The sequence below is a fragment of the Silurus aristotelis genome (genome assembly GCF_946808225.1).
Source record: "Silurus aristotelis genome assembly, chromosome: 11".
Classification (NCBI taxonomy): Eukaryota; Metazoa; Chordata; class Actinopteri; order Siluriformes; family Siluridae; genus Silurus; species Silurus aristotelis.
Genome location: NC_139584.1, coordinates 5963656 through 5988028, shown reverse-complemented (window position 1 = coordinate 5988028; position 24373 = coordinate 5963656). Strand labels below are relative to the sequence as shown.

The 24373-nt window shown below is 38.6% G+C and overlaps 1 protein-coding gene and 2 long non-coding RNA genes across 3 annotated transcripts in view; 2 read left to right on the top strand and 1 right to left on the bottom strand.

Annotated features, from left to right (window-relative positions):
• Positions 1-24373, top strand: part of LOC310733826 — a 103741-nt gene that overhangs the window by 76975 nt on the left and 2393 nt on the right. The gene's annotated exons all lie outside the window — the stretch shown is intronic.
• mapk13 (mitogen-activated protein kinase 13) lies at positions 1727-20646 on the bottom strand. The gene is made up of 12 exons (XM_083555243.1): positions 20217-20646; positions 15256-15385; positions 12748-12806; positions 10988-11093; positions 9692-9721; positions 6753-6800; positions 6494-6608; positions 6150-6221; positions 5834-5913; positions 5171-5249; positions 3349-3522; positions 1727-2905 (listed from the first exon to the last, which is right to left on the bottom strand). The coding sequence occupies exons 1-12, from the start codon at positions 20417-20419 to the stop codon at positions 2823-2825; spliced, it is 1179 nt and encodes a 392-aa protein (XP_083411369.1). The 5' UTR covers positions 20420-20646; the 3' UTR covers positions 1727-2822.
• Positions 12803-13145, top strand: LOC310733825. The gene is made up of 2 exons (XR_014535889.1): positions 12803-12929; positions 13001-13145. It is a non-coding gene; the product is annotated as an uncharacterized lncRNA (long non-coding RNA).

The window sequence follows — 24373 nt, the reverse complement described above, 5'->3', positions numbered from 1 at the left end:
CCTGACCACTTTAGATAGATACTGACCACTGGAGACTGAGGACACTCCACAAGAGCTGCAGTTTTGGAGATGCTCTGACCCAGTCGTCTAGACATCGCAATCTGGCCCTTGTCAAACTTGCACAAATGCTTTCGCTTGCCCATGTTTCCTGCTTCTAACACATCAACTTTGAGGACCAAATGTACGCTTGCTGCATAATATATTTCACCCACTAACAGGTGCCATGATGAAGAGATAATCAGTGTTATTCACATAATGTTATGCCTGAGTGGTGTACATCCGAAGGCAAATTAGTGTTTCTCAGAACATTCCTCCATTATGCAAGCTGCAAAAATAATCAAAGTGTTTATTCATTCATTGTCGGTTATCTTTTTATCCTGGTCTGAACATTTTCATACATTAGCACGGCCAATTGTAGTTCTTTTTTTTTTTTTTTTTTTTGAGAGGGAGAGCATGCATACCTACAGAAAGTAACCGGCGCTCAGGATCAAACCCTGGAAGTGTGATGAGGCAGTGCTACATGCTAGGCCATTGTCACTCTTAAGTCAACATGAAGGTGTAAGATCTAGACTGGTTTATATCAGAGGTTCCTTCATTATCACATGTAACAAACTAATAAAGTAGGTAGCTATTTTATTGGTAAAATAATTTATTGTGACATCTGTTCAATCTGGTAATTGCATATATCTGATGATAAGGGTGATGGAGGAAAAATAGTTAAATATATATATATTTTTTTACCTTATATATGGTTTATTTCCTTAAACCTATTGGAATCTTTCTCTGAGTAGATCAGTTGTAAAATAGGGAAACATTTTCCCCTTTCACTCAAACTCTATTGGGGATAAAAACTTTGTCACGCATGTAGGACATGTATACACCAGTTTAGGAGGAGGATCTCTTGCATACTATTCAGTCGCCAATTAGGTGGCAGCAGTGCAGTGCATAAAAACATACAGAAACAAGTCAAGAGCTTCAGTGAAGATCCACATTGAGTATCAGAACAGGTAGAAATTGTGATCTTAGTGACTCTGTGCATTTTTATTGAGTTTATGGTGGTAACATGATGAAACAAAACAAAGAAAAGTTTTCAGTGCAGATGTAAATACCCTATTGACGAAAGAGGTAAGACAACAGTGACTGGAGCTGACAGGAAGGCTGTGTTCAACTCAACCACATTTTCAACAATACTGAAAAAAGCTGTATAGAATTACGGAACACTGAACTTGGAAAGCATTTCTGCTCCTGTCAGCCATGAACAGGAATTTAAGGTAACCAAAGGTGGTGGACTGCACAGTAATTCATCCTCAAATGCTCAGTTTTTAACCTTCGCCCAGAGTAGCCTTGAATTACCTTTCTTGGCTTACCAAAATCTATTATGCATCCTTACATGCCTTTCTGCTGCTAAAGAGTGATTACTTGAGTAAGTGTAGCCTAGGACATTAATTAAAGCTTCTGACCTTGATGTCTGTGATTTTATGCACTGACTGGATTACTATAGGTGTTCCTATTAAAGTTGCTAATGAGTGTATACAGAAGTTCTGTATCAATGACTGCAAGTCCAAACCCCGTCCGATAACACCTAAAAATATTGAATTTTCCCACTACATTCCTGCATATTATTCAACACTCATATTAACAACATTAGATAAAAAAAAAACAGTTACAAATAATATTCAGGAACATGAACAATATAAGCAGGTTTTTGGAACATAGAAACCCGTCGTTTTGTAATTAAGGTGTTTATTTAAAAAAAATGTCATCGTTATACTACATCGCTGATTTACATAACATGTACGAGGCTCATTATTGTCATCAAACACATCTTACAAAGCTGTGCACCATAAACCACATTCACAAATCGTTTCATAACACACCCTGGCAACTTCGCTCAATAAAGAGAACATCACGAAGGTGTAAGGGGTGGAGGTACGAAAACGTTCTGCGTATACCCGCTGCGTCGATTGTCGTCACTTAAAAGTACATTTCAACTTAACAGAAGAGACCCCGTATCACACACCACGGTCCCTCCAAGTGGTCCAAAAATCCTTCGATGGCGTGAGCAATCAGTCATATTTGCACCGGTGTCCTCTGGTCAAAAGCTGGGGAGGATCCGGACATACCCACTGCCGATTTTAGAGGCAATTACAATTACTCTGCTTTTCTATTATCCAATTTAATCTTCTAGTTTACTCCCTTAACTTTTTCACCAACAGCAGTGTCACGAGAGTCATTGAGCTGGTTTTGATACACAGTGCTGTGGTATATTTTACAATATACGCTTATTTATAATATACGCTAATTTTATTGGCTCTACTCAATCTTACAAATAATATATAGAGACCTTAATAGTGAAAAACTGTACACTTTTTGATATATACTATCTAGGCCTATAGTATCTAGATTTATTTATTTTTGTATCCTGAGAACAAAAAGCCAAAATTTTACAGGTCAGAATCAAAGAATCCAAGTAATATCCAAAAAATAACATTTTTCCCATATATATATATATATATATATATATATATATATATATATATATATATATATATATATATATATATATAAATATATATATATAAATATATATATATAATATAAAATGTTTAACCTAAAACAAAAGCTTAAAGGCAACAAATGAAAGGCAATCACTACTGTAACAGCAGTACATCCTAAAGCCCACTAATCAGGTACACGACAAAGAGACATTCATCACTGACTCATCATGGATTGTCATGACTTGTAATAGATTTATGTGTAAACATTTGTCCACCCTATTCCTTTGCGCCAATCCTCTGCATAAAGGTGTGGCTGCAACATCACTAAGACATCGTAAGCGTGTTCCTCCTCTTCGAGTCTCTTCTTGGAAAGGGAACGAAACTCTTCAGTTCTTTGAAAGACAATCCTGTGCAGAAAACAAACAGCAGACCATTACAACAAGGCGAAATCCACTTATCAACAATTGACCAAATTTTTTCTGGTGCACCTTTTTCCCTTCATTCCCAATGCAGATTTCTTTTTTAAATCCGTACAGCATGCTAAACCAGTTTAAACACCGACGAAGAAGGATGCGATGGAAAATGTATGCTTTCTTAATAGCCATATGTAATTGTTATTGAGTTTTTTTAAGGAAAATGTGCAGGTATGTGCAAGAATTAGTATTCGATTAAAGATACACAGACTTATATTGATTAATGTTGTAAAATGTAGGCGACTTAAGATATCAGAGCAGACTGTTTACATTTTAATAATCTGCTATTTGCCAAAATCACATAATGTTTGTACTGGTGTCCTGTTTAGTCAGTCAATATTATTAAACTTATTATTCTAATTCATTTGTGCACTTACTCTTCCACTCCTCTAGGGGCAGTGTGGCATTGTCATAACTGTCATCATATGGCTTAGGCTCTGGACAGTCGTCTGGATCCCTCAGGCCATCAAAGTAACCGTGAGCCAGTGCACCGTCGGCGGTGAGGCGTGTATCAGTGTCTAACACCAGCATCTTCTCCAGCAGGTCCACAGCTGACAGAAGTATCAGAAGAATTTATTATAAAAGAACAAACCAAATATAGGACATTGATCATGAATAAACATAACAATCAACAAATGAATGGCCCTTTTCCATGCAATATTTTGCCATTTCCTTACTAAACAAGCAAAAAGTCACCCAACAATCTTGGACAAGCTCTAACACGCTGCATTCCAATACTGTTTTCATCCCAGACTAGTTGGTTCTGATTCCGTAATATAAACTACATAACACAAGTGCAGATCTGAACACACTTAGTATGCAGCAATTCAAATAAAATCATGCAGATACAAGTCAAGAGCTTCAGTTTATTGTTGCATGAAACAATGGAGAAAACTGGATCTCCGCAAATCAGGGTCAGAAATGATGTCATGGACTTAACTGGTTATCGCTAGCAGTATTGCTATAATGACGTGGGAAATGTTTTATACTCTACACCCTCTTCCCTAAAGTGAAAATAAACGAATGCATGTCCTCAACAAGGATAATCACATAATCAGGCTGTGGCATTCCAACAATGCTCAGTTGGTACTCAAGGCCTGGTCTTGCATACAAGTAAACCAACCAACAGACCTGACCTGCAGACACAAGGCAGGCTGGGCCCAGAGATTCTTCCAATTCTGACCTGCATGTTGCAGCACAAATCACGATTCATCAAACCAAGTGATGTCTTCAGCTTTAGTAACCCAGTTCCTCCTGTAGCTTTCGATTTCATGTTTCTGACTGATTGGGTGTTTCTTTCTCACACTGTGCGATTTTTGAAAGTCCTTTGCAATTGGTGCTCGCCAGACTGCAGGATCTCGGTTGTCATAATGTCAGACTGTCTGAAGATGATGCACACAAGAAAAAAAAGTCCAAAGTTTTATAAAATATCAAAATGTGGAAAAAGTGAAGCGCTGTGAAATCTTTCCAGACGCCCTGCACATCGCCAATCAGTCCAGACCCGTCTTGTCTCGCTAACGGTGGCTAGCAGCAAATTAAAACAGTGTAGCGTTAATTATTTTCATAACGTCTTGATAATGAAAGCCTCATACAAACACTAATTTTCCCTCCATATCTTAATAAGTTTCTTTTCTTGCTGTACTCATTTCCCCCTGAGGTGGTTTGAAGTTGTCGCGCCTTTGGGTTTTTGCCGGTCGTCGTCGCAGGAGAAGTCACACTGCAGGAAAGAGGCTGAAATCTTCTGAGATGTTCCATCCGGCACCAACAACCAAGTGAGATAATTTGCGCCCACCCATTCTGATGATTGATGTGAATGTCGGCTGAAGCTCTCGATCTGTATGTGCATGATTTGATGCATTGTATCTTTGGTTGATCGGAAACTTGCTAAGTGGAGTACCAAAACTACCATCATAAATATCTGCACCTCTGCATGTAACACTTTGTAAACTTGTCTTTGCGAACAGAACATCAAAACAGTGCTTTAGAGAAATGATGTGTAAGTATGCTCTTCATGGCAAAGGGAATTCCCCTTGAAAGGAAGTGGTGGGCATTAATCTATGATGCTTTGTGCAAACCTGTATCAGAATACAGTAACAGTAGTTACATTATATCCTCATGTACAGCATGATGACATAAATTATTTTTTTCCCCAACAATATCCTCTGTTCGAGGTGGTCTCTTGCTTTGCCGTCTGCTTACCTTGTTCGCTGGCCCTGGGAAACAGTGTAGAGAAATTTTTCCGAGGATAAAAGGGGAGCGATTTGATATAATTCTTTGCCTGCACACAGAAATATATTACATTATCGTTTGTAGTACAGAAAAACAGTGCTACCTTATGAGGAAGGGTCCAAATATGACAACAAATCTCATTGACACTGATCAGACATAACATTATGACCACCTGCATAATATCATGTTGGTCCCCCTTTTGCTAACCTGTCGAGCATTAACAGCATCAACCTTTTCAGGGATTTGAGCTACAGAATCTCGTCTGCTGTATCGGATCACACGGACCAGCCTTCGCTCCCCACGTGCATCAATGCTGCCCATGACCCTGTCGCCGGTTCACCACTGTTCCTTCCGATACTGACCACTGCAGACCGGGAACATCCTACAAGATCTGCAGTTTTGGAGATGCTCCGACCCAGCCGTCCAGACGTCACAATTTGGCTCTTGTCAAACTCAAATCCTTACGCTTGCCCATTTTTCCTGCTTCGAACACGTCAACTTTGAGGACAAAAACATATTTGCTGAGTAATAATATCCCACCCACTAACAGGTGCCATGATGAAGAGATAATCAGTGTTATTCACTTCACCGGTCATAATGTTATGCCTAATTGGTGTACCTTCAATGGCTTACCTCCTGGCTTTCTAGTTTCTCGATGAATTCTGGGCCAGGTGTCCCTGTTACCTTCATGATTTGAACCAGCTGGTCCATGTCTGATTCTCAATGATTAAAGAATGTAATGTATTAAAGGTTCTATCTAATCGATTCAATTTCTTTCTTTTTGCTTTAACTCCAAGAAACATTTGTGTCCCTGTAGCAGGCTGAAAAAGAAAAACACAGGCAAGAGAAATATTCTACAGTACTTCCTAAGATGAGCTGAAATTCTCAGAAATGCTTGTTAGCAGATGAAGAATAAGTAACATTGACAGAGGCTGTTAGTGAAGGATACAGTCTTTTCCTTTGAACAGTGTCTTTCCGTTGAACATTTCTCCCATTATGCACCCAACTGACCAGATGTCCACTAAAAAGAAGGAAACAGTAAATATATATATATATATATATATATATATATATATATATATATATATATATATATATATATATATATATATATATATCCATATGACTAATGTAAGACTGCTATCAGACACATATAATGGGATTAGAGTTCATTTGTAAATTGATATTTATATTACGGTCAATTAAGGTTTTACAATAACAATAATTTTGCGTTTGGGTCTGGGTTTATCCAGCCATAAATGTGCAATGTGACTGGCATGTGTATTATCTTGCCTGTCTGGTTGTAGTGCATCCAATTTAAAATAACCTCAGGTGCTCTGTACCACCTTGTCACAACATAACCAGTCATCTCTTGGTCTGCATGCCTTGCCAGGCCGAAGTCCAAGATCTGTAGCCACAGATACAAGACGATGTTAAAATCCCCCTCAACCCAATTAACACCATCAACCAGTCAAGTCCTTAAAGAGAACCAGTCAATCCAAAACTCGTAGCACATTTTCACCACATTGTCAAAAAACCAGAGGTGAATGACCTTCAGCTCGCAGTCTTGATTCACTGCCAAGTTGCCTGGTTTTAGATCCTGAAAAACAAAAACACAACAAATCCATATATGTGTTAGAATTGCTGTTCCTCTTTTATGCTCTTTTTCATTTAGCTCAAAGGTTCAAAACTGCTGACAAATACTTAATATTGTGTTATATATAGTGTAGGCAGAACAGTGAAGACACAATATTACAATGAAAAACAGAATGTAGAGGAGAATCCTGGACAGTACAAGGCCTCAGTCTTACCCTGTTACATAGAGAGCAACTCAATAGGAAACATTTAATTGTACCAATGCCAAATCTTTATTGGATTTGTACCCCTGGCTTCAAAGGCAAACTCAACTACATTTGTGAAAAGGAGCACACCTGAAGTTAACCTTCTTCCTATTTAACGTCCTAGAAATTCCTGCCTTTTTCCACTAGTTATGAAGTTTCCGCAACTGCCACTTCCTTGTTTACTTTCCAACTACCGTGCTTCCTACCTAGAGTGTTTAGAGCAGAAATACCCAAACAAAGTTAGCCCTTGGTGACCTTGATGATTCACCGTGCCATATACAAGGAAGGGGGAAGAAAAGAATGCCATTGAATTTTTTAATTTAACATTGAACACAACATTTGTAAGCTGAAACGTTGAAATGACCTTCGTGTGTGAGCAGTCTTTCAGTCTGATGAACTTGAACAAGCTGAGAAACAAACTAACTGAATCGTACCTACAGTGTGTTAGTAAGTCAGCTTGCAGCCTAAATGAGAAAACGTTTGAACAATAACAACCAGTTTAATGTTTCTCATTAGAGGTCACTGATTTTACACTGGCTGTAATGTACTATAGCTTGAGCTGTATTAGGCATTAAACTCTATTGTTCTGTAAATGGGAGGTTTTCATTGTACTTTGGTTTTCATGCCCCATTGAACCTAAAAAAAAAAAAAAAAAAACCCCGAAAACTGCATTCGTTACTCAGATTAAAGAGTCATGCTTTTATTCGACTTATTTCTGAAAATGATTAAGTCATAAATAAGGGGAACCATTGCAACTTTTATTATAATTTAATGGTTTGAAACGATGCAACAAAACGTTTGGGCGTTTCGAGGAAATCCTGAGCAGAAAGCAGAATCTATCCTGAAATCCGGTCCATAAAACTATGCCCCATTGCAATTATTTGCAGTTGCTGCTTAGAGGTGTTTTTGGCATGTCACACCCGCATGGAGGTGCGAAAAAAACAAGCAGTTGTTCCAAGTCTCTGGAAGACCCAGCCAGTCCAGTTCTCTGCACACATGAGCCAGGTAATCAGTAGCCATGAATTCAGATTTAGAAATGGGAGAAACTCAAAAGTGGATCAGTTCTTCGAAAAAACCTGACTAAAACCTCAGGGGACAAATAACAGCACATTGTTCATCTCTAGTCCCTGCTTAAACATGACAAAAGTCTACTGAATATTTCAACAACACATTTCAACTGGACCGATAGCATGCATTTTGTGGGACTGTACCTCATTGTGAAACACTTATGTATCCGCTTATAGACATGCTAACACAATTCTAAACATGTAACGACGGTGTCACACCTAACAGGAAATTGCTTCCTGTATTAACTTGAATCCTACTGTAAATCGTGGTTATGACCTGATTCACCAAAACAACAGTAGAAAGATATCTGCCATGGGGGATTTTACTTCCTTTCCTTTGCAGCTCTCTAAAAAACCAATAGATAAAAAACAAGAGCTCTAGTGGGATTCAAATGAATATTCGGTTACAGCTGTGAACACCTGGGGAAATCCTCACAAAGAATCCTAACTTCCCAGTAGGTGCACTTCTCAGTAGCATTGAAGAGTTTCTTTTCAAAAACTATTCGCTGAGGGAAACCCTAGTGACCTCGTTACTAAAGACAATGGCATATTTTCCCATTATTGCCTGTTCAAAGGTGGACCATTCCGGCCTCATTCTACAGATTGCACCTACCTGTGTTGCTTTCTGAAGGACTGATTCAATTATTTCTCAAAACAGAAACAAAGTCGTCTATGTGAGCAAGTAGACTACGCTCAGCTGGATGAATGGGCATCTTGGATATGCGCATGTTTTTTGTCAGGAATGTCTGTGTTTTATGTAAAGTATAACTGTAAGGTATTTGTATAGTTCCGATTACTTCATTCAATAGATTAGCTGTGTTGGTCTATATGGGTTTCATACTTATATACTATATTGCCAAAAGTTTGCAGACACCTGGACAGAATGATTTTATTTTGACCATTGCATTCTGCATTCAGTCCCAATTTGCTCTAACAAGTCCTTCCACTCGTCTGGGAAGATGTTCCACTAGATTTTGGACCGTGTTTGTAGACTTGTTAGCCAAAAGGGTGTTAGTAAAGTCAGGTGCTGATGTAGGTGAGGTGAGGAGGCCTGAGGTGCAGTCAGTATTCACATACATCCCAAAAGTGTTCAGTAGGGTTGAGATCAGAGCTCTATAGCAGGCCACTCAAGATCTTCCACCATGTAAAATATCTTATAGAGCTCACTTTTGTGCACAGGGGTATTACTGGGCTGGAACAGGTATGATTCTGTCTGAGTGTCTTTAGAAACAACGGGAATCCTGCCTTCTTCAGCATTCTCACACCGGGGAAAAAAAAAAAATCAATCTATATGGAATAGTTCAACGAAAGGAATATATTCGGATCACTTTTCACTTTTCAGTAAATGCCGATTCCTTAAACACCCTTAGGATCACCGTGTCGTACAATGACGAAAGCACGTTACAATTCAAAAAAGAAAGCAACTTGTCATTAGAATTTCTATTGCATGGTATCACTGGATGGCTTTCTTTCTTCCTGAGAAAAAACGACAAACACGTCATGTATATTTATTTCAACTTGATTTCGAGGTGCTGAATTCGTGATCAATGCCAGATGCTGCATATTTGCTGCCAAACACTCACCCTGTGAATGATGCCAGCACTGTGAATGTACTGTGGAGAGATAGAAAAAAATAAAACACGAGTTAGCCTCTAGCAATTAGTCATGTTTCAGAAATTCTTTTAGAGCTTCAATCCAATTCTTTTATATGATCAGGTCTATAGTAACATATAAAGGACTGTTGGATATTTCACATCTTCTTTTTCTTCTTCTTCTTTCGGCTGCTCCCATTAGGGGTCGCCACAGCGGATCATCCGTCTCCATACCCCCCTGTCCTCTACATCTGCCTCTTTCACACCAACTACCTGCATGTCTTCCCTCACCACATCCATAAACCTCCTCCTTGGTCTTCCTCTTCTCCTCCTTTCTGGTGGCTCCATCCTCAGCATTCTCCTACTGACATACCCTGTGTCCCTCCTCTGCACATGTCCAAACCATCTCAATCTCACCTCCCTCATCTTGTCACCAAAACGTCCAACATGCGCTGTCCCTCTAATAAACTCATTTCTAATATTGTCGAGCCTCACATAATCTACACATAATAATACACAAATTAAAACATGGTGATATTTTACAATGGAAATCTTTTTGTTGTTTTCTGAATGGAAATATTTAACATTTATATTTTTCTTTATTGTTTTTTGTTTACCATTTATACTTATAACATTGTTAAAAAGATTCTGGCATTTCAAGGATTTGTAACATAGGTAACAGCAAATTCTTTAGGTTTTCAGACAATTGATCTGAAAGCTGCATTATTACGGTCTTATAAGTGTCCAGAGAAATTGAGTTTATGAGAAATTATTAAATTTTTCAGAAATTGCTACGATGCAACTTGTTTTGCAGACACCACGGCATTAATTGTTAATAGTGGATTTAATATATATTGTGCGTCGTTCTTTGATAAACAAAAGAAAGCAAAACTGTTGTCCCAGTTGCAGTTGTAGACAAGAGTAAATCTGCTTCACATCAGGCTCCATCTCATTTTTATATAACAGTACGAAACCCCAAGAAGTTTATGCCTTGTTAAAAATATAACAACAGGATAAATGAGTGAATTTAATCAATAACTGGTTCAAATCCCGAACAATATACCAGATTTCAAACTACAACAGTCCCACTCTAACAGCGTAATGTAAATGTTGAATGAGACGGATATGAGAGAAAAACTTCACTTAGGGGGAAAAAAAAAAAACGACCTCTGCTTCTGTCATTTTTCTTTTTAGTTTTGTTTTGTTTGTACAACCAGAAAGGAAGTGACCACATTGGTTAATTGGTCATCTTTTTGAAAAGCTGATTATTTTTTAGAATTGATTTACCTTCAGTCCACAGAGCATCTGGTAGACCAGGAACTGCACACGGTCTTCTGAGAGCAAACCTCGCACTTTGGACAGATCTGTGAACATGTACGGCATCACCAGGTAGCTGAAACACAAAATACATTCGTTTCCTTTAATCAACGTTGAACAAAATATTACAACTTTCAGCTGTCCATTGGTCAGCATGACGTTCTTACAGACCACTGGCTCTACACGCTGATGGAGGCTGATCATTAAACAGCAGTAGCATGTTTCGAATTTTATTACAGCAATCGGCTGGAATCTCACGGAATTGCGTTTGCCACATAACTAATTCGTTTGGCTGATTTTCCCAGTCTCTCGCGGATACCACGATAGACCAAAAACTCATAGGGAACTGTTTTTATGGAGTTTTATGTTAAAATAATGAAACGTATTAATAAAAATATAATTATTAATTATAAAATTAAAGTAAAATGTTAATACAGTACAGTACTGTAAACATAAAATACTACAGAGTTATCATACATTCACACAAAAGCCAAAGAATCATTTCAATTTGTATTTCTACAAATTGACACAAAATTCGTCTTGCTGTATTCTTGCAAATGTTTTCTGTGTGTGTTTAAAGTGTGTGGCAGGATGATTTACGGAGGATAATTTAAAAAAAGCATTTTTGGGGTGCGTCTGTTTATCGCGGTTTTTCGTTTATGGCGGCGGTTTTGGTACGTGATCACCGTCGATAAATGGGGGATTACTGTATTCCTTTATACTGAACTTTTTGTTACCTAATGTTTTTAAAAGTCCAATAAACAGTTGTGAAAAACCCTTTTTCTGAAGATTTTCATACAGCAAAATATATATAGAGAGAATTCTGATCGGCAGGTCGTGAGTTCAAATCCCAGCACCATAAATTTGTCGCTCATGGCCCTTAACCTTCCTTAAGCGATGCCCTTAACCATCAACTGCTCAACTGTATAACAGTCGCTCTGGATATGGGCGTCTGCCGAATGTCATAAATGTAATTTCATACATGTGAAATAAATGTCTCCATATAAATAAAACTTCACTATAGGAATGATACTGTTGAAAGCTGCTCAGCATTACTTATAAATCATGTGGTGCGTCTGCCATACAAGTGAGTCTTAGCTGTTACTATAGAAACAATATTTTATATAATAATAATAAAATAATAATATATAATAAACCTGTGGATTAGCTGTTACTATAGCACCAATATTTTATATAATAATAATAATAATAATAATAATAATAATAATAATATAATAATAATAATATAATAATAATATATAATAAACCTGTAAATTAGCTGTTACTATAGAAACAATATTTTATATAATAATAATAATAATATAATAATAATAATAATATAATAATAATAATATATAATAAACCTGTGGATTAGCTGTTACTATAGAAACAATATTTTATATAATAATAATAATAATAATAATAATAATAATAATAATAATAATATAATAAACCGGTGAAATTAGCTGTTACTATAGAAACAATATTTTATATAATAATAATAATATATAATAAACCTGTGAATTAGCTGTTAAAACTGCTGCTATCAACAATTAAACAGCACTTACACTGAGCTGTAATGTATAATATACCATACAATACCAGACAAATTTGCAAATATATATATATATATATTTGCATACCAGACAGATATGCTCATGCCTGATTTACAAAGCTGACTGATTTACAAAGTTTTAGTATATTACACACAGTAAAATAATTTAACTCACAAGTCCTGAAAGGATTCCAGTCGGGTGGCAGGTGAAAACACATTCAGCAGTCCAATCACCTGGATCAGGCAGGAAATAATAAGAGGCAATATCAGATGTATAATATATATCTTCAAATATTATATAGTATACCATAATGAACTGACAGAGCTGATCAGGGTTTCTGTAGGTTCCAATTCAAAGTCAAGTCAGGTTCAAGTCAAATTTAAGACTTTTTCAGACCTTTTTATGACCATTAAGAATAAGATTTAAGACCTACTGTATAATCACAACATCAGAAACACGCACACATATACGTTGTTAGCAGCTGGCCTGAACCAAGCACTACAGTCTCTTTTTTCAAGCCAAGAATGGCTAAACTTGCACTTCCCCATAGCTGAAAAATAAAATCCATCTTTGGTACACTCCAAAAAGAGATACGTGACAACACCAAGGAAACAAAAACAAAACGTCCTAAAGTGCTGCATGGGTGTTTAAATGCGCATTAGACGTAGCGTGACATAAACATGGGAAAATTCAGACCTGTTAACAACAGCGAATTCAATACTTTTTTTTAAGAAATAAAAATTTTGACTTGTCAGTTTTATACTTGTTAAGACTTGTGGAAACCCTGGCTGATAATGAATCACTGGGTATGTTTATATGCAACCAAATAATCTGTTAGTATTTGTATTAAAAGCTGAATCGGATTGAAAAGTCTTGGTATAAACAAATCGGATCCAAATGAGCTCAATCTGACTGAAGTAATGAAAAAATAAACTAAAATAAAACCCAGTGCATTTACGGCATTTGGCAGACGCCTTATCCAAAGTGACTTAATTGATCTCATTCATACAGGAGATAAATGAGACATGAGACAGAATGAGCAGCTATGGGATTAAGAGCCTTGTTCAGGGGCCCAGGAGTGGCAGCATGGCTGGGATTTGAGCTCACAACGTTCAGATCCATTGTCCAATGCGTTAATCACTAAGATATCCCCCCCTCAGTGCATATATGCAATGCAGTGGTCTCCAATGTTCTCTGTTCAGTGTGAGCATTAAATTAAGTCTCAAAACTAAGGCATGTGTGTAAAGTTACGCTGCGTCTGTAACCCTGACAGGACTTGTCTTAGCACATTCTCCAGCCATTACAGATTTATAGCCAGGGGATGTGCCTCAACACAAGAAACCCGAAAACAACAGCTTGAACGCCTCTGGTTTAATCTGGATGTTTGAATAACAAAAAAACAAAAAAAAGAAATCTTGTTATATGATGTTGTATATCACTTGTATATTATATCTTGTCAAATTAAATAGTTCAAAAAGTTTCCAATCTGTGAATCTAATCTAAATGTAAATATAAAGAAAGTAATGTTATGTTAGTAAATGTGGAGTAATCATATACTAAGGCCCAAATAAAGATCTGGCTATGAAGGATTATAATTGCTCTCGGCCTCATTAGTGATGGCATACAATTATATAAGGATATATATAATTGATATAAATGATATATCCGAAAACCCTCACATTTTAGCAACCATATAAGCATTTACTCTCACACAACAATACTATAGGAATGAAACTTGGTTACAGTTAAGAGTATTTACAATGTACAGCTTGTATAGCAGTATAGATTTACTGTGCTCTGAAAATAACTCAACATACAGCCATTATTATTGTCTATATATATATATATATATATATATATATATATATATATATATATATATATATATATATATATATAAATATATATTGCCACATATACACCGACCAGGCCTGACATTACAATATCATGACTGGTGAAGTGAGTAACACTGATTATTTCTTCATCATGGCACCTGTTAGTGAGTGGATATATTTATTACACAGCAAGTGAACATTTCAAAGTTGACGTGTTGGAAGCAGGAAAAATGGGCGGGCGTAAGGATTTAAGTTTGACGAGTGCCAAATTTTGACGTCTAGACGACTGGGTTGGAGAATCTCCAAAACTGCAGCTCTTGTGAGATGTTCCTGGTCTGCATTGGTCAGTATCTATCAAAAGTGGTCCAAAGAAGGAACAGTGGTGAACCGGCGCCAGGGTCGTGGCTCAGTGATGCACATGTGAAGTGAAGGATGGTCCGTGTGGTCCGATCCAACAAAACGAGTTTCTGTACCTTAAATCGCTAAAAAAGTTCATGCTGGCAATGCTGGTAAGGTCTGTTATTCCGGGACTCAATATTAGGCAGGTGGTCATAATGTTATGCCTGATCGGTGTATATGCAGTATATATTGAACTGGTTATAACATCCTGTGTAGCTCATATAGCAGGTAGTACTTTTAAAGTACTTTATCAGAATTCCTGATGAAAACAGAGCGACCTTACAAATCCATTGTTTTCCCCTTCGAAGCGTAATCATAATAAACTAGAGAACGTGGTGCAAATACGAGATTGTCACAATCGCCTGATGGCGAAGCAACAACCTTGTCCTTCCACCTCCATGGCCGACACTAACATAACACAAAAACACGAGCCGAACAGAACACTCACGTTTTCATGCTTCATGTGTTTCAGCAGCCGGAGCTCTCGATAGGCTCTCTTCGCAAAGATCTCTGACTGGAAGGGCCTGTGAAGCTTCTTGATGGCGACTTTCTCCTTGGTTAGGTCATTGATAGCTGAGCTGTGACACAGACAGGATGAGATGTGAAGTGAAACAGTGGTGGAAAAAGACAACCAATACTTATACACCTATCGGTGCACCACATAGTCGGGATTACGATACTCTGCATTAGCAGCCCGATACATTCAGATTTGCTGGTTATTTATAAAGCTATAGCTTTAAATCATTTTATGAAATCCAGTTCGAGGTCATTGTTTAAAGTTTCAGATCTATCAGTTGAGCCAGAGGTAGATATTTTCACCTTAAACTCTAGACATATGTTTTTAGATCCAGATTATAGGGATCTTTTTCCCGCCATATGTGGTTCTTCCCCAAACTGTTACCACAAAGTTGAGGACACACAATTGTATATTATGTCTTTGAATGCAGTAAACATAAAATGTTCCCTTCGCTAGAACGTGTGCACAAAGCCAGCTCCGTGAAGATATGCTTTACACGAGTTGGAGTGAAAGATCTTGAGTGGCCTGCTGTAGATCCCTGACCTCGACTCTACTGAACACCACTGGAACAAATGCGTACGCTGACTGCGCCCCAGCCCTCTTCACCTCGCCTACATCACTACCTGACTTTACTAACACCCTTGTGGCTGAATGAATCTTCACATGCCAAAATATAGTGAAACATCTTCTCAGAAGAGTGGAGGTCATTATAACAGTTAATAGGCCCTGAATATGGAACGGGATGCTCTAAAATCACGAACAAATCTTATGGTTGGGTGTCCACAAACTTTTGTTCGTACAGTGTCCTTCCACTGAATAATATTTGTAACTGTGATAAATCTATTGGAAGTTTTTGACATGATGTAACAACTTCTTTTGCCTTTTATCTTCCCCGTAAAGCATAAAAATAGTGATTCTTTGATTGTCCAGTTCTTTGTTTCTTATACATTTCCTTATACACATGTTAATGACTATGCACTGTTTCGATTAGATTTAATCAGAAGTGCATTGGAAGCAGTGTAAAATATTTACATATGTACAGGTTGGTAAATCTGTAAATGAACTAATGATATGATGAGAATAATATGAGCTACTTGAAAAGCGGAATATATACAATTCATTTAATGGTTATGGACAGTGTTGGAAAAGTTGGACTTAGATTTAAGACCCCAAATGAAAGCATACAGACAGATACAGTACGGTGTATACCTGTAAAATGTGTCTTTAAATGTTAGTTGAAATATGCAGTGGGTGTTTTGACAGCTCAGGGTGAAAGTACTGGTAATGTAAACCACTGCATGGTGCAAATGTCATCCTGCAGCTCTGTGGCTGTTTGTCAGTGTAGGCGGTTGTAGCTGATATGAGTAAATGAAGCTTAACTAGAAGATTCCAGCCAAATTTGACGCATGAATTTCAAAAAAAGTTTGTAACTTCCTTTTCACACGTGTGTGTGTGTGTGTGTGTGTATATATATCCCCAACACAACATTGAGAAAACATCTGTACTACATCTGGCTCTCGTTTAGTCGGGAAACGACTAAACGACTTTATATCATTTCACTGCATTTATTTTCGGATGGCTCTCTTAACATCAGGGGTCTTCAACCCCTTTTCCTTTCAGCTTCTTTAGTGTCTAAGTGGTTTCAATGAAACCTCACAGGAAGTGTGTGTGTGCGTGTGTGTGTGTGTGCAACATTTTGGACTTACTGACATTTCAGTTGTAAACATGCTTTAAAAGGTGTGTTTTTGCATCACCACTGAAAAGCATGATTCATAATTCACTGTTATATAATACAGTTATATAGAACTGTTCGTTCACAACATTTCAGCGTGTCTATTTGTACCTACAGGTGTATTAACCATAACAAGAAGCAACCCTTTGTGAATCAGCTGAACATGGACGGGCAAAAGACTGGAAGGCAAAGGACAAACAGAGAATGGGCAAAAAGAGGAAGGAAAGAAGCACAAAAGTGGGTGAAAGGAGAACATTAGAAGGCAAAACATGTTTGAAAGCAAAAAAAAAGCAAAAAACATGGACAAAATACAGGCAAAAAGATGTGCAAAGGATATGAAGAAAATTTGTGAGAGACGAGTGGTAGATGTGTAAAATGCAGTGGTGGGCAGTCATGGCCAGAAAAGTCTTCTCTGAAGCACTGACCTACATTTACAACCTAAATTCTAATATTTGTTCCATGAAATTGTATTCATTTATTCCCAACAGTTTATTCTCTTCATTTCGTAGCGTTTCTCTTGGCTGCACTGCTTCCAGTACGTGTAAGTGGGTGTTAGATTTTGCTGCCATGTCAATCTAATCTGCCCAGGGCCTTCACAGTCAGTACTGCTGGCCCTTTTACCACAGTCTCCTTAAAAAAATAGCTCTGTTTTTAACCAATCAGATTTCATATTCGCCTCACAGGGCAGCTCGCTGGCCCAGAGTAGCGTCAGCATTTTCCGTCCTCTGATTGGTTGGTCAGAAGGAAACTGTTACAGCCGAGTTCGACTGGCAAAACACGTGTGTACCTCAGCACACGTTAATACTTCAGAGTTAGACTTTTTATGCCTATGGAGAAAGAGAAATTGATTTGGTCTCGGACATACTTAAAAATAAATTTTAAAGAAAAGCTAGACATCGTGAGGAGGTCGGCCAACCCCGAAGCTAGCTAGCTTGCGTTTTTGTATAATGTTGATGGTTTCTATAATTGCGACGTGATAGTGCTGGTATTAAAAGGTGGGTTAAGTCGGGTACGTCCCCACTGAGGGCCCAGGTACCAAATGCACGGCCAAAAACACTGGTAAAATACAATTAAAAAAGTCTAACAAAAGAAGAACAAAATGCATGTAAATGATGTGCAAAGGCACAAGAAAAAAAAAGACAAACAATAGATTGACAAAATACAGTTAGGAGGTGTGGAAAATGGGTTTGAAAAATTACCAAGAGACAAAAAAAAAGGATGGGGAAAAAAAGAAAACCAGCCAAACAAATAGCAAAAGATTTGAAAAAAACACAAGCAAAGAATGACCAGGAAATGAGCAAAGCCAAGCAAAACATGGCCGGGAGACATTTGCAAGACAGACAAAAGATGGATAAGATGGACAATTAGAAGTTGTGCAAATGACATGCTAAAAATATCCAACAGACAATCATAAGTTTGGCCAAACAATCAAAAGCAAAAGATGTGCAATAGACATGCAAAAGATGAACAGGAGACAAGCAGAAGACAAACAAAGGCGGACAAACTACTGTTAAAAGTTGTACAAATAAAATACTAAAACAAATATCCAGGAGACAAGCAAAAAGATGGACAACAAAAACCCAAGCAAAAATAGCAAAAAGATGTGCAAAAGTCGGAGAAAAAGGAAAAGCAAAAAAATAAAAAATAATAATCCAGGCAAAGGCAGTCTATAGTGGGTGTAAAGGGAGGCAGGCAGGAGGCAGGAGGCAGGCTGGTGTTACAGTAAGTGTACTGGGTGGAGAGAAATGACTGTTTAAAGTAGAGAAGTCACTGGGCCTGAACTCCGCATAACACAACATCTGGAGGAATTTCCAAACAGCTGCTTATGGCAGAGTTACGGCAGCAACAAACCTTACATATGCGTATATAACATGCTTACACCATTCAACACCTCCAACACATCAACACCTCCAACACATCAACACCTCCAACACACTAACACATTAACACCTCCAACACCTCCAACACATCAACACCTCCCAACACATCCAAAACCTCCAACACACTAACACCTTAACACCTCCAACACATCAACACCTCCAACACATCCAAAACCTCCAACACACTAACACATTAACACCTCCAACACATCAACACCTCCAACACATCAACACCTCCAACACATCCAAAACCTCCAACACACTAACACCTTAACACCTCCAACACATCAACACCTCCAACACATCAACACCTCCAAAACCTCCAACAGATCCACACACTAACACATCAACACCTCCAACACGTCCAATACCATCCAACACACCAGCAGCTTCAACACCTCCAACCACATTATACCTCCAACACGTCCAATACCATCCAACACACCAGCAGCTTTAACACCTCCAACCACATTATACCTCCAACACGTCCAATACCATCCAACACACCAGCAGCTTCAACACCTCCAACCACATTATACCTCCAACACGTCCAATACCATCCAACACACCAGCAGCTACAACACCTCCAACCACATTATACCTCCAACACGTCCAATACTTCCAACACACCAGCAGCTTCAACACCTCCAACCACATTATACCTCCAACCACATTATACCTCCAACACGTCCAATACCATCCAACACACCAGCAGCTTCAACACCTCCAATCACATTATACCTCCAACCACATTATACCTCCAACACGTCCAATACTTCCAACACACCAGCAGCTTCAACACCTCCAAACACATTATTATGTAGTTATTACTCCATTATTAGTACCGAAACCACTATCCAAGACTTCCAACAAACCAACACTTCCAACAGCTCCACCACAACAATCCAACACCTCGAAAACACGGCCTCCACTTACCACACGGTTCCGTAGGCTTATTACCTCCATTATTAGTAGCTCCAACACCTCCGACACAATCCAACACCATCCAACACACTAACACATCAACACCTCCAACACAATCCAACACACCAGCAGCTTCAACACCTCCAACCACATAATACCTTCAAAACAATCCAATACACCAACACCATCCAAGACCTCCAACACACCAGCAGCTTCAACACCTCCAAACACATTATTATGTGGTTATTACCTCCATTATTAGTACCGAAACCACTATCCAAGACTTTCAACAAACCAACACTTCCAACAGCTCCACCACAACAATCCAACACCTCGAAAACACGGCCTCCACTTACCACACGGTTCCGTAGGCTCCGGTTCCGATCTGCTTCAATCGCACGTATTTGACCGGAACTTCCCACACAGTGCCGTTGATCTCCTCGCGGTTGAACTGCTGCGGCTGCGGTTCCTCCATCCCAGCGGACGGCAGGACGGACGGATCGCGTCCCTCGGTATTTCTGCTTCCGTCTCTCGGCGGCTCCGCGGTTCTGGTTCGCATCCGCGCAAGAACCGAGCTCCGAGTCACGTGACTGTCAGTGAGGTCTACAGGGGAATCGGTCAGACACCGTGCACGCTCGGTTCACCTCAGAGAGCCATGGGAGCCATGCTGACGCGTAATTTAAGCTTTAGGATTGGAGAAGGAAACGCCTTAAATCCAACTCAGTTGCGGCGCGCTGCTTTCTCACACACCTCTCTCTCTCTCTCTCTCTCTCTCTCTCTCTCTCTCTCTCTCACACACACACACACACAGTGATACCGAAACGACTCTTTCTGAAATAACTCCTTTAGGGTGAATCGACTGATTCGATTCACAAATGAATCCCGAAGCAGTCGCAGGAAGCGTTTATTCACAATAAAGTGCTTTATTATTTATTTATTTTTACTACATTTACCCCCATACATACATATTTACTATATTGTGCTCTACTTTTACTAACGTTTACCCCCAATATATCTTTCTGTTCTGTTCAGGAGCGGTTTGGTTACTATTTGATGACTTAGATTTTTATTTTGGTTGCTTTTCAGATTTATTTTGTTTATTAGCATCCATGTATTATATGTAATATTCTTCAGTAACAGTGCTGATAATCTGGTATATATGATATTCCTGATTAAACAGTAAAGCACTAATTTCACACGTTTGTTGTCATTTACTCCATTGTAAGAATGAGATTATAGTCCTTAGCTCTGCGTTCTGTTGTGTAGCTCTGTGTCTTGTTGTGTAGCTCTGTGTCCTGTTGTGTAGCTCTGTGTTCTGTTGTGTATCTCTGTGTCCTGTTGTGTAGCTCTGCATTCTGTTGTGTAGCTCTGCATTCTGTTGTGTAGCTCTGTGTTCTGTTGTGTAGCTCTGTCCTGTGTAGCTCTGCATACTGTTGTGTAACTCTGTGTCTTGTTGTGTAGCTCTGTGTTCTGTTGTGTAGCTCTGTGTTATGTTGTGTATCTCTGTGTCCTGTTGTGAAGCTCTGTGTCCTGTTGTGTAGCTCTGTGTTCTGTTGTGTAGCTCTGTGTCCTGTTGTGTAGCTCTGTGTTCTGATGTGTAGCTCTGTGTCCTGTTGTGTAGCTCTGTGTTCTGTTGTGTAGCTCTGTGTCCTGTTGTGTAGCTCTGTGGTTTGTTGTGTAGCTCTGTGTCCTATTGTGTAGCTCTGTGTTCTGTTGTGTTCTGTTATGTAGCTCTGTGTCCTGTTGTGTAGCTCTGTGTCCTGTTGTGTAGCTCTGTGTTCTGTTGTGTATCTCTGTGTTCTGTTGTGTATCTCTGTGTTCTGTTGTGTTCTGTTGCGTAGCTCTGTGTCCTGTTGTGTAGCTCTGTGTCCTGTTGTGTAGCTTTATGTCTTGTTGTGTAGCTCTGTGTCCTGTTGTGTAGCTCTGTGTTCTGTTGTGTATCTCTGTGTCCTGTTGTGTATCTCTGCATTCTGTTGTGTAGCTCTGCATTCTGTTGTGTAGCTCTGTGTCCTGTTGTGTAGCTCTGCATACTGTTGTGTAACTCTGTGTCTTGTTGTGTAGCTCTGTGTTCTGTTGTGTAGCTCTGTGTTATGTTGTGTAGCTCTGTGTCCTGTTGCGTAGCTCTGTGTTCTGTTGTGTATCTCTGTGTCCTGTTGCGTAGCTTTGTGTCCTGTTGCGTATCTCTGTGTTCTGTTGTGTATCTCTGTGTCCTGTTGCTTAGCTCTGTGTTCTGTTGTGTATCTCTGTGTCCTGTTGTGTAGCTTTGTGTCCTGTTGTGTAGCTCTGTGTCCTGTTGTGTATCTCTGTGTTCTGTTGTGTATCTCTGTGTCCTGTTGCGTAGCTTTGTGTCCTGTTGCGTAGCTCTGTGTCCTGTTGCGTAGCTCTGTGTTCTGTTGTGTTCTGTTATGTAGCTCTGTGTCCTGTTGTGTAGCTCTGTGTCCTGTTGTGTATCTCTGTGTTCTGTTGTGTATCTTTGTGTCCTGTTGCGTAGCTCTGTGTTCTGTTGCGTAGCTCTGTGTCCTGCTGCGTAGCTTTGTGTCCTGTTGCGTAGCTCTGTGTTCTGTTGTGTATCTCTGTGTCCTGTTGTGTAGCTCTGTGTTCTGTTGTGTATCTCTGTGTCCTGTTGTGTAGCTCTGTGTCCTGTTGTGTAGCTCTGTGTTGTTGTATGTAGCACCAGGGTTCTGGAGGAACTTTGTCTCATTTCACTGTGTTCTGCTTTATATGGATGAAATGACAATAAAAGCTTCTTGACTTGGTTTGACTTGAGATTAGTTTTTTGATGATTTGAAATCATGCAAATATGATCAGATGAAGCCTCTTTTGCATAAACCTTTTGTAAAAGTTCCATTCATAAAATACTGATAAAAAGTAGCAGCAATCAAATATGTAAAACCGGATGATGGCCTGGCACAGTTATTATTTATTATTAATGTACAGAATCCTCTACATGATCTCCTGCACGAGACAAAACAGAAAACTAATAAGAATTGCTCCTAATTTTCTTTGTTATGGCCCACAATTGATATAATTACAATTCAGCCTCAATACTTAATTAGTATTTATTTTTTTAATTTTTTGCAATAATAAACAACAGTAACTTAGCAAAAATATCTATTTCCTCCCTGCTTTTCTCAGTAGGCAAAACAAACTCTTTTTTTCCGGTTTGGATCTTAACCATCTGAACTGTGATCCAAATCAGTCCACATTCGATTCACAAAATAATAATTTAGAAGAATCGATTCAGTGAATCAATTGGATCACTACAGAGGCTGACTGTGTAGCTAGCGAGTCTGGGTTTAGAACGGAGCTGCGTGGTGACGTCATCACTCCGGAACACGCCCACTTTTCAAGATCGAGTTGATACGTTTTCTGTTTCATGCAACAGAAAATGAGACCAGTGAAGAACAACGAACAGTGACGCAATATACTATACTAATACTGATACTACTACTATTAATAATAATGCTAATAATGCTATAATAATAATAATACTAATACCACGTTATGATACATGAACCATGGCATCCAACTCTATATGCAAATGAGCTCCACCTTTACACCTTATGAAGATCTCCAACCACACTTTGATGCTGTCAGTTTTACTTCAGTTTCAGTGGTGTGTCTTGATGTAGAGAGGAAATCATACAAATGATCTCAATGTAAGGCTGCTTCTCTTCCAAAATATTTGGATATCAGTGGTAATGCCACGACTCCATTTGTTCCTCCACGTGTTATGGAACTTTTGTTTTTTAAAATATCCGAAAAGTTCATTCAAAGGAATTCGGTCTAAAATCAGTGTGTTGTTGCCACATGACCTTGTGGTAGATAAGCAAAGGAAAAGGCAACGATTTCTAGATAAATGTCAAAACCTTCAAACTGAGTTTAAAAAGACAAAGATTACACCATGTTTCCCTGAACCCTGCATGAACATCTTGCGAAGTTGAGGTGTGCAGTGATGGCGATCAAATGCAAACTGTAGTTCTGAGTCAGTGTAGCACTCCAAATCCAGTCCAAATCCATCCTCAAAGCTCCTGTTTTATGCCGTAATTTCATTAGAACTAGATTTTCGTGTTTGAGTTGGTCAATGTTGGAGGATTTCTTTTAAACCTTTCAGTCCTGGACTTTTTCAGTGTACCTATAAACCAGGATATGATGCTCTCTGTAAGAAGACTCTTCCCAATCCCAGTGTAAAAATCTCTCAGCACTTTGTTGGAGACCTTGAACCTGGTCAAGTTTTGTAGATGATGGAACTGTAGTGATGCTCTGATTAGACTTAGACATAACCTTAGATATGCTTTATTAATCCAGTGAGGGAAATTATTGCGTTACAGCAGCAGCAGGTTACACAAACAGTAGTAGGGGAGAAAGAAAATCAGAATATAATGAAATAAATATAACGTAAATAAATAAATACAATGTTGCAAGTGATGCAACATGAAAACCAGAGTGCAAACTGGCAATTCAAAAAGAAAGAAAAGAAGATATGGATGTATGTAGATATGTGGGAGAGGAT

Coding starts and splice junctions, on each gene's coding strand:
- mapk13 (XM_083555243.1), bottom strand. CDS start 20,419: ATGCGAACCAGAACCGCGGAGCCGCCGAGAGACGGAAGCAGAAATACC. Junction 12,807..15,255: donor AACACATGAAGCATGAAAAC/GTGAGTGTTCTG, acceptor TGCCTGATCCAG/GTGATTGGACTGCTGAATGT. Junction 9,722..10,987: donor AGATGCTCTGTGGACTGAAG/GTAAATCAATTC, acceptor ATCTCTCCACAG/TACATTCACAGTGCTGGCAT.